Source organism: Streptopelia decaocto (assembly GCF_964273445.1).
Source record: "Streptopelia decaocto genome assembly, chromosome: 1".
Taxonomy (NCBI): Eukaryota; Metazoa; Chordata; class Aves; order Columbiformes; family Columbidae; genus Streptopelia; species Streptopelia decaocto.
The window spans coordinates 121,623,072-121,634,424 of NC_138663.1; the positions used below are offsets into that span (position 1 = coordinate 121,623,072).

General features: G+C 41.5%; 1 protein-coding gene across 4 annotated transcripts in view; it reads left to right on the forward strand.

Moving 5' to 3' along the window:
* Positions 1-10,018, forward strand: part of GART (phosphoribosylglycinamide formyltransferase, phosphoribosylglycinamide synthetase, phosphoribosylaminoimidazole synthetase) — a 40,027-nt gene extending 30,009 nt beyond the window's left edge. For all 4 annotated transcript variants that reach the window (XM_082056139.1, XM_082056137.1, XM_082056140.1 and 1 more), the window contains 7 exons: positions 60-212; positions 1,395-1,598; positions 1,952-2,083; positions 2,700-2,830; positions 4,344-4,485; positions 7,563-7,678; positions 8,898-10,018. In XM_082056139.1, the coding sequence (XP_081912265.1) occupies positions 60-212; positions 1,395-1,598; positions 1,952-2,083; positions 2,700-2,830; positions 4,344-4,485; positions 7,563-7,678; positions 8,898-9,080 (1,061 nt within the window). In that variant the 3' untranslated portion in view covers positions 9,081-10,018. The remainder of the gene's footprint in view (positions 1-59; positions 213-1,394; positions 1,599-1,951; positions 2,084-2,699; positions 2,831-4,343; positions 4,486-7,562; positions 7,679-8,897) is intronic.
* The last annotated feature ends 1,335 nt before the right edge of the window (positions 10,019-11,353 follow it).

Here is an 11,353-nt window from a genome sequence, read left to right on the forward strand (position 1 = left end):
TTGATTAACATTTCTTTCTGTGCTGTAGCTGATCTTCTTTCATCCTCTTACATCTACAGGAGATCTCTTGTTAACCCCAACTAAGATCTACAGCAAGACTTTGCTACCCATCCTGCGCTCAGGCCACGTGAAAGCCTATGCCCACATCACTGGAGGGGGCTTGCTAGAAAACATCCCCAGAGTTCTCCCAGAGTCCTTTGGTGTCGTTTTAGGTGAGATAAAAAATAAAAGCTGTAGAAATACCTGCATGTTAATGTGGATTGACGCAGAAGCCTGTGTGCATGGGGTCGTGTCAGCTGACTTGCACTGTAAGAGCTGGACTTGCTTGTCTAGATCTCAGTTTGCTTTTTGTTCGTTGTTGCTGAATTTTTCCTTGTGCCTGAAACAGAGCCAGTCAAAGCACACTGTAGTCTTAAGGCTGCTGCCCATTGAATTAACTTCCCCTGGTGGTATTTTGAATTGGATTTGTTAGGAAACTCTATTCATTCTTGCAAAACCAGAACAACTTCAAAAACAACCCAAAGTGAGCTGTCACCATTTGCAATAATCGGCAAAATTATTGCTAATTAAATTACATTTGTTAAGTCCTTGCTTGGCATTCAAATATAGTTTACAGCTTAGGCACATCTCATGATCTTCAGCATACCTTGATTAATCCTCACCACAATCTCATCAGGTGTGCTAGAAATAGTATTTCACTTAAGGAGAAAGTGTAGTATGGAAAGGTGGATTACTTGCTATAGGTTACGCAGTGTTCATTGGGTTATAGAATAAAATAAGGTAACTAATACTGAGTTTTGCACTCCAGAACTGCATATAAATCATTCTTCCACTTGTCACATAAACAGTGATCCACAGTAGACACTGGTATATATAAATAGGGATAACACCATTTTAAGTATAACATGACAAGAAAGAAACTTACTGTATTTGAAGTTCCTTTACAGTGGCTTGTCCAGAAGCATTTCTCATGCTGCTGTAAATCATCCTTACCTCATGGGAACTGGGGACAGTGTGAGACTTTTGTGACAGTTTTTAAGGCTATTGTTCTGGTACAATAGTTTCTCTAGAAGCAGAGTTGTCACCTTCAAAAAGGATTTTCTGAAGACTGCCTCAGAGCCTGTTTTGAATTACTGATTAATGGATTGCAGTGAAGCAATATGATTAATTTCCTCCCAGAGTGATACTTCTTTTTACTCCCAAGCCTTGTTCAGAATGGAAGGAAAAAACATCCTGTTTCCGTGCATGGAAGCCAGTTTCACTCAAGCTAATGCTGCTGTGGGACTTAGTCTGTGCTTTCCATCCAGATCTTGCCTCCTAATGCTCTAACAATTTTAGTATTTGTCCCTTGGTAGTGATTTTCACTCTTCACTTGTGTTTTCAATTCTCTTCAGATGCTCTTACGTGGAAGATTCCTGAAATCTTTTGCTGGCTCCATAAAGAGGGGAACCTCTCTGAGGAGGAAATGACTCGGACATTTAATTGTGGGATCGGTGCAGTCTTGGTAGTTCAGAAGGAGCTGGCTCAGCAGGTCCTCAAGGACATACAGAGACACGAGGCAGCCTGGCTGATCGGGAAGGTTGTTGCCCTTCAAAAAGGTTATTAGATTTTTGTTTTCCTTTTTAAAAAAATGCAGACCTAAATTCCTTAGCTGGTGAGTGAGTCTCCATGAGGGTCAGCTGAAAATCTCTTAAATTGGCACTTCCATGGGTTTTTAGCACAGTGTATTAAAAAGACAGTCCTCAGGACTTCAGTCTTAGTTCACAGAACACGTGCTTAGCAATGTCAGATGCCGGTAGAACTATAAATAAATAATGAGACGTAAAGTGCGACTAATCTCTTTTCATGGGTACTGTTCTCCTCTTTCTCTTTCTCCCGTTATTTGCATGTTGCTTTTTTGTTGTTTGGTTGTTGTTTTTTTTTTCCTCTTTTTTTTCTTGGACATGTTTAGGCTCTGCCCATGTTAAAGTCCATAATCTGCTTCGAGCCTTGCAAGCAAATAGGTCACTGTCTGTGCACAGCCATATCCAAGGCAAAATCCAGACAAACAAAGTGAAGGTTGCTGTCCTTATCTCTGGAACAGGTGAGAGTTATATTCTTTACTACAGTGTAAAACAAACTGTTGAAAAAGGAACTTCAGCTCAGATTTAAAAATCTCTGAAGTCCTGGCAGTTCTCCATGAGGGCTCTGACAGGCTTCTAACAGGCTTACAATAACAGGCAGAATAGCTTTTGCCCTTGGATTAATTTCAGTCACAAACAGAATGATCTTTAAACTCTGCTGCAAACTGACTATGAATTGCATCTGTGTTCATTTATCTAAAATTTCTGCATGTCTACAGATTCGAGCAACCACTGCATTTCACTATCAGGCCAGCAGCAGTATTTCACAAATAGATGAGAATTTCTTCTTGCCATATAGGCACTCCCCAGGTTTCCAGCATTCTCACTTGCTAAGAAACAGACCAACATTCCCATTCCATAAATTACAGTTTACAAATTTAACTGCTAGTAAAAGCCCTCCAGCTGTCGAATTCGGTTCCCAGTAAGATCAATTTTAAAAAGGATTACTGTTAACATCAGTGTTTTCTGGATTGGGTCTCACCCACATTGCTGCTTATTTAAAACATCTTATAGCTGTTAACTATATTTATTCTCCAGGAACAACCTGATATTCATGCATTATTTTTTCACTCACAGGCACAAACCTGGAAGCCCTCATAAATAGCACAAAGAAGCCCACCAGTTTTGCACAAATAGTTCTTGTTGTTTCTAACAAAGCTGGTGTGGAGGGGTTAAGGAAAGCAGAAAGAGCTGGTATTCCTACAAGGGTATGTATTTCTCATATTTTCAAAATTAGCCATCTTTAGCTCTGGCTACAGTGGAGAGGTACTGTGAGATAATGAGTTTTACTAGAGTAAGAGGTGGTTTTATACGATGGCTTAGTGGTTTGGGTTTTTTTGATCTGTGATGAACTTGTGCCCTGGGGCAAACTATCTAACATGGGAAACAAATACAATTCCTTTTCTCCTCAGAGCTGCTGCCAGCAATCCTGATGGTTTTGAGAACAGTCATTAAACCAGGGCAAAACTTTCACAGTTACGGTTTAAACTTTCCTGTTTATTTAACTGTAGTGCATTTGCACTAAAGTATCAAGCTATTTCATCTGAATTTGATTTTAAAATTACATGCTAAACAGACACGGTAGTTCATTTGAATGAATTAGGGAGGGCAGACTCCACCGATTCCCTGGGCATTGCTCCAGGCTCTCCAGGATTCATTCAAAGCAAACATCATTTCCCTTAGTGTCACGGGATCTGGTGACAACTGGTTGCTTTGCCCTTTGTGTAGCCATTTGCATTACACATGTGAAATGCTATTGTTCTGACTTAAGAGCATTTCACAGTCACTTTTCACCGATAACTAGAGACATACGGAAGATTTGGGCCCCTGTGTAGTAGGAGGATCTGATTGTTAGCGCTGCTGGTTTTTTTATTTGGGAGTACACGAAGATCACAAGTAAAATATATCCATGGTATGCAGGGGAAGAACAAACATATAATGAGGAAAAAAATACAGTTTTGGAGAGATGATGATCTCAGTGGTTAAGATGGAGAGTGAGTGGTGAAACAGAGGCACCGAGGAGTGCGCGCTCTGCCAGGCAGTACCTGGTAGTTCCTGGCAGAGTTCAGCCCAGTGTTGAGCTGGGCTCTATTTCTAGGGACCTCTGCCAGTTCTGGTTTTTCAAAACCATTTTGTGATATTTAAAAGTGCCACCATGGTAAATCTGGCAGGGATTAACAGGTACTTTTATTTGAAAGGCTATGGATGCACTTCTATATTCTTCTTTAAATTGGGGGATGTATCCTGGATGGAAAGTGCATTACTCAGTTATATTGACCCGTTGGAGTAAGGGCTGGTTTATCAGTTTGTGATTAGCCTTTCTTTCAAAGTTTTACAACATAATTTTCACCAAGGTTCAACTGCTTAAAACTGTCAGGGATCTTAAACTGAGTGAAGTAATTCTAAGACTCTAGGTTGTCTTGATGATCTATGGATGTATGTTGTTAAATTGTGTCCAAATGCTGGGACCTCATCAAATAAAACTCATATTTACTTTTGTGATCACTGTGTGAATAGGACTAAAGACTGCATGTTTGTCTGTTAGCTGCATGTATTTATGAACTGCTCCTCTTGCTGTGTATGTGCACCCAACCAGAGCCACACATTGAGATTTACTTGGTTTTTTATTATTATTTCAGAGTACCATTTAATTGTGCTCTTAAGACATTTATATTAAATTAACACCGTGTCCATATTTCTTCATCTTTTGGATTACCACAGGTTATTGATCATAAACTGTATGAAAGTCGTGCTGAATTTGACAGCGCAGTTGATAAAGTCCTTGAAGAATTCTCAGTTCAGCTGATCTGTCTGGCTGGATTTATGCGAATACTGTCAGGTCCTTTTGTCAAAAAATGGGAAGGTAAGTACAGCATAGTAGTGTATGCATTAAAAATAAAGAAGTAATTATATAGCTTATCGTCAGGAAAAAGAAAATGAGAAAAATATAGAAAAGGGACCGTATCAATTCTGTGTTTGCAGGAAACTAGACTCTTCCTATCTTGTAAGGAAAGAAAAGGATGAGAAAGAGAAAGGCAGTATTTTTCCTCTCTCTCTGTCATTTCCACAGAGATTTAAGGAAGCCAAGGGCAAATGCAGATCTTGTGGTCTTTGATGTACTAGAAAATAGTTTAAAATAAGGTTGTGAAAACTTTAGACCTCTGCAGATACGAGGTGCAGGGCAAATTGTTGCCTAAGAAGTAAGTGTTAGTTAGGCAGAGGTTAGCATCTAGCCACTGAGAATTCCTTCCCCTAACAGATGAGCTGCTTTGGCCGTGTATAAAACTGCAAAACTAGGCAGCGATACAGTTCCTATTAACCTGATCTTGCCAGTCTTCTGGTCAGATGTCCCAGTAGCCCTCTGAATCCGAGTATGGCCTGTTCATAGGCAGGTTCAGCCCCTCTGCCCAAAGTGTTCACAGCGTCTCCTTTCTGGTTGTGTTTTACTGTTTTCGCGGGTCTTCATTAGAGGCTGATAACACCTCACCCTACTTCAGTGGCTGCTCTCCCTCCCCCAGTTGTTACATTCATTTTTTTATCTCTTTTTGTCGTGAATCACACAGCGGCAGCTGCTCTTCTCTCTGTTCGCTCTGCTTTGGGTTTTGTCATTTGGGTTCAGTTATTTAAACTACTTCTTGCTCATACCAGTCATAGGCTGGTCAGCCTATATATAATATAAGTTGCAGCTCTCCAGGTAGCCGCTGTTGTTCACAGGGTGACTTTTGTGTTACTGTGGGTGTGCCAGTGACATGGACCTTTTACACCTGAACTACTTTTCAAATATCTCTCTAAAATCAGTGGAACAAAAGAGGCATTCCTAGGAGGCAATTCATTTTATGCTAAAGCTGTCAGCTAAAGTAAATCAGAGGCATTGTTTTTGTTTCTATTCATTAGTCCAGAAGATGAAGATGTAAATGTGCTGTAGATAGCTGTACTTAGGAGAGAGGAATCCCTCACTACAAGAGATGTGTTTTGAGTAGAGTATTTGTGCAGAGGATGGAAAAGAACTTTCTCTAATGCAGAAATCTTATGCGAATAAAGCTTTAGTTCCCTCTGATTTAGGGACAGAGCACTTCCAGCACCGATAGTGGCCCTGCACGGGACAGGGTTTGCGTTACACGTGTGACTGGCCTGAGAGCAAAATACTTTCTTTGGTGCAGGATGGTTAACTCATTTTTTAAATGTCCAGCACTGAATTGAGCTTGAACACAGATACCTACCTGAGCTCTGACCAAGAGTATCCTCCACTTAGGTCTTCAATGTGAGCTCGGTCAGTTCAGCTCAGGGATCTGTGCCAGCCAAGATGAGCCCACCAAGAAACTCTGCCCTGCCATACCTAGGCACCGACTGCCTGAAATTACCCAGGAGTAATCCATTCTTACTGCTGCTCTCTTGAAAGCTGTTACTTTTTCTTTCTCTCCCAGTCACAAAGACATAGAGTGTGAGGTTAGTTGTGAAACTCCTTGCTTAACAGCCCTGAAATGTTAATTTTGAATGGTAACATAAAGGACAGATTAAAAACCAAACCAAAACAAGCAAACAGGAAACCATTTTCCTTTAGAGCAGTTTCTGACAGTGCCGTAATTAGAAACTGGGGAAACTCAGAAGTGCAGAGTGTTGTTTTCAGCTCACTGTCCCAAATATTTCTTTGCTCAAGCAGCAGGCAGGGAGATGCTGATGCTTAAGAAGTAGTGGTTTTTGAGATACAAAACACATTTGAGACATTGCTGAAGATCAGTCCATACATTTGCCTCTGGAGGTTGCACAGGGCAATAATCTGGATGTGTTGCTGCAGCGAGGGGGCAGGTTTCATGTCATGCGGCCAGAAATGGCCTTCACTCACATTACAAAATCACAAGCCTCTATTTTCGGACACCGCTGCCTCTGCTAGCGCATGTCAGCTCCGTCTCGCTGCTTGGCATTTAGGTGGTGTTCAATAAATCCTGATGACATACAGTCTTCCTAAACGGGAGGCATGCAGAGACGGCGTGGGCGTAGCGTACTCTGATATAAATAGTATCGATGGCCGATTTTTTCTTTTCCTGTGAGGGTTTGTACCAAATCTAAGAGAAGATCTAGGGCTGTCAAGCACCTCTTGACTTCACTGTGGTCCAGAATGCACAGGAGGAGTCGTCACAGACGTATTAGAGGCAGACAGGGGAAGTCTGCCAGAAGAAATAAGGTTTTCTCATGGTTTGAACCATCACATTGCTGTAGCGGTGAGACCCAGAGGTCACCAGCAGCCACTCTCTCCTGCTGTACAGCTAGGTGGGAAATCAGGCATATGCTTTTTCTTTAAGGGAAACGTAAGGTACAAGCTTCCCGGGGTTATACCCACAGTCACACCTAGTTGAGGGTTAAAGGTTACATTATCAATTTTGGGATTCCCCAGCCAGCTGTCTTTGTGAAAAGTAGTGGTGGTAGACAGGTGCTTTTTGGAAGGGCAGAGAGAAGGGCTCTGATCTGAGCAGCTGTTGTCTTTGATTAAGCCAAAACAAGTGTGGAGGGAAAGTCCAGGCTAAGGAGTTTTTGCTGTGTCACGAGGGGTCTGTTACATCATTTGAAACCGCACCGAGTTTCTTCCAGGTGCTGAGTTTGTAAGGAAGAGGATTGTGCTTGTGATCAAAGAAGAGAAGGACAAGATGCTGAGGGAAAGGACAGCTATATAAAAAAACTGATCATTATTAGTCACTGGAGAAATCTGCTTTAGCCATGCAATTAATTGTTACTGATTGCTGTCTTTGATTTTTCTGAAATACCGAGACATTCTGAAATGCTTTGAGCTGGTTATCTGTCAGTATCCTCACAAAACAGGTGTATGCAAAAGTCATGAAAAAACTTTTTCACCAATGTATTTTGTTCCTCTGTTGATTACGGTACTTCGAACATTCTGGTAAGGCTGAATACTAAAAGACAATGACCTCATTTATAATTTTCCAGGAAAAATACTGAACATCCACCCATCCCTACTACCTTCTTTTAAGGGAGCAAATGCCCACAAATTGGTGCTACAAGCTGGAGTTCGAGTCACAGGCTGTACTGTCCACTTTGTAGCTGTAAGTACTTCCTTTCCCCCACTTTAACTCTATAACTGGCCACTCTTAAGATTTTCACCTCAGAGCTTGCGTGGAACACCCTTATACCACCACGTTTCATTGTCTTTTCTCCTTTGTTCATTCATAACATTGTTAGAAAATATATTGCTTTATTTCACTGTCCCTGGAGAAGGAACTGGAAACGAACAGTCCATACAGGAGTTTAAACTTTACCTAAGCTAACTTCTTCCCTAAGCATCCCACTGCTGTCTTTCACCAGGTGCAGTGGGGTAGTAGTTCATATAAGGTCTTGGCTAACCCAAAATCTTTATTACTACACAGCAACAGCTTCTTAGATTTTATCATAACCTTCCTTATTTGTTGTTTTCAAGAAAAGAAGAAGCAAAACCACAGCACTGGAAATGGCACAAGAAGCTTAGATTTGTTAAGAAGTAATTCAATGTTTGTGGGAACAGAGGAAAAAATAACAAATCACATTAGTCAAAAGCTAAGAAAACGAAAAACAGAGAGATCTCAATTTGGAAGATGCACATTTTTATATAAAAATTCAGAGAGCATTTTTTCCATCTTGTTCAGTTCTCAGGGTTGAGAGTAACTAGTCTCCCCTCCTCTGCTGCATTCTTCAGATTATCTTCCCCTTTTCCACTGCTTCTGAAATCTGTTCTCATTATTTTTGCTTTCTCTTGGAAAAAGAGACAAAAACTATTTTTCCAGATAGAAGGAAAAAAATGCATTCCTTTCTCCACGATATGGCTTAGGGTTTCTTCTCCGTGTGGCCATGTACTTGAGAAACAATAACTAAACAGCAGGGATCTGCCTCGTTAACATGCCAAAGAAAGATCTGCTGGGTCTTCTAGTCCAGCTCTGTGCCAAGGCTTGGCTAATTTCTTCTTCTAAATTGAAATGTCAGCATTTTGTCCAATTGAGACTATCATGTCCACAATTAACGTGGCTTTTGTTGTTTCCTGTGGCAGAAATGTTACTCACTGGTGTTCTGCCTACCTCCTCTTTTTCTTTGAACTTTTGTTTAGCTCCTCACAGGCCAGCCTGAGTGCCAGCATCTTTTCTGCATTCCTCGCATTAGCCCAAAATTCACGTTTCCTGTAATAATGTAATGATAAACAGATCCCTGGAGTAGCTGGATTACATTCCTGGTCTTATAGCTGGGCTCCCCCTCTCTCTTGCAGCCATACAGACCTTCTGGCTGTTGCTTTTTCAGGAGGAAGTCGACGCTGGAGCCATCATTTTCCAGGAGGCAGTTCCAGTTAAGATCGGCGACACGGTGGAGACCCTGTCCGAGAGGGTGAAGGAGGCCGAGCACCGAGCCTTCCCCGCTGCCCTGCAGCTTGTCGCCAGCGGGGCTGTACAGGTGGGGGAAGCCGGCAGGATCTGCTGGAAGTAGGAACAGCGTGTCCACAAAGGTCCTCGGATGGGACAGCTGAGTGCCTTAATTGCTCAAAACAGAGGTCACAGCCTAATAACACGCACACTACATTCTCTTCACAAAGTGTTTTCAACATAGAGTTTACCATGTCATGTTCTCACTCAAACGGCTAAAGATTTGATGTAAAATCTGGAGAAAGCCACAAATAGGAATATTAAGGCAGGGGGCTGTTCTCAGCAGTTTCAGCTATGGCTCTGTTATACCCTTCCTCGTTATAATCACTTCCTTGGCCAACATTTTGGTTCTCAGTCACTTTCTAAGCAGTTGGCTACAGAGGGATCTGAGCATCTCTTGAGATTGACTGAGGAACATCAGTATCACTCTCTGACAGACCATACGGGCTGTAACAAGGTGTTCTCTTGGCATGTGCTGTGAAGTGTTTGCGAGGAAGTGTAATGGAACTAGTACAATGGAAGAGACAGCTAAAGGCAAAAAACTTTACTCATATAATAAAAATCTCTGGCCAGAACAAGAAAAACTGACCTCCAAAACACTAACCCTGCAGATAAGGAAGTAGAATTTTTTTTCCATACAGTTTCTGTTTTAATGTTGGCAGATCTTGTCCGGCCCATATTCTGGATGTATCCCATAATTTCAAATGTTGGACCTGCTATCAATGAGGTGCTAAATAGAATTAAACAGCTGCCGACCATTTGGCTTAAAGCATCCCCCTATGAATCCACATCTGAACTCTCAAAAATTTGTTCAGAGCCAAAAGAGTTAGGTTTTTGGGGAAATAAGCAGAATGGACTAGATACAAAACGTGTTCTTGGCTTGTGAGACATTCTTCAGAAATTCTGCTGAAGTGCCTTTATTCTCGGAACAGTATTTTTACCTGGAATAATAGTGGTGGAAACCCAGTAAATATTAGCATTCTGGAAACAATAAGGTTTTTTGCACAGCTGAACTCTTGTGAAAAAGCACCTGTTTTTTTTTTTCTATGTTTTAGCATAGCTGTGAAAACATTTTGATGTATTTAGTAAAATAATCAGTTTTGCCCCATACAAACCAGAAGCATTTCACTGAAGCTAATAATGTATGTTGTAGAACTCCCCTTTAATACAGAGAAAGGCGATTCCTATTCTGTGCACTGATGTCCTTATGGTACTTCCATGTTGACATAATCTTAATTGGATTTGAAATAAAGTCTAATAAAGCTGAAAAATTAAACATCACAATCTCTCCTCGAAATTCCTTTACCAGGGCTATAAGCTGTAGGACAAATTTGTGAAACAGAATCCAACTTCATCCACAGTACAGCGACTGTAAATCAGTTGGTGAGGTGACAGATGTGCAATCCTGCATAGGTTAGTAATGATTTGCGGAGTGTGGTGACCTTACTGTTTCAGTGGCCAGATAGTCTGTGATGAAGAAACTTGCTGACAAAATATTCCTCTCATCATTTGCCACCAAGGATAAGGCTCAAGAAAATACGGAGTCAAATGGTCGAATTTGACTTGCTTGTGAAGGGCTAAGATTAACAGCTAAGTCTTCAGACCAGTGTTTTTCTTTAGAAACCTGCCCGCCCACGGAAGGGCCTCCCCCCTGCAGGCAAGCTTCCTGCCAAGGCTTGAAAGCCAGCCTGTCTGGGTGAGAATGCAAACCATGCGGGGAGCATCCAGCCCTGGCAGGGCTTCGGTCTGCACAAGTTCAGTGCCTCCGCCGTGACGCAGCAAACCTCGTACAGGTCAGAAGAAATCAGACATTAGAAGAAGAAAGACTTCTGGAGGTGAAATCACTATGTGTACAGTTAATAAATGTAACATTAGGGATAAAAGGCAGTTTGATCACTGCCAGGAAGGCCAGCAGCAGAAGACCTGGGAGCCCCTAATCTCATACCCTGCTCCATCACAGGCAATTTGAGAAAGACTCAGGTATTTTGTCCTCTAAGACTGATGACAAATGGAGTGTAAGCACCTCTTTGTATTTCTACAAATGCATAAAAAGGAATTTCATTGTGAATGGGATCTTAGCTTTGCTTCAATTACCAGTCTATAAAGAAAGAATAAACAGATTAATAACCTGCCACCACACCCAGTCTCAGGGGGATGCCAGTAGCACAACTAGAGAGAGTTGTTCGCTACCATGGTGATAATTTGGCGACCTGTCAGAGCACAATAACCAGCACCCTGTTCTCTTTTAACATTTTATTTGTTAGGTTTGAAACATTCAGTCATGCATGCTATGCAATTCAAATAATAAAAACCATGAAGTTACAACAGACCAAAAGC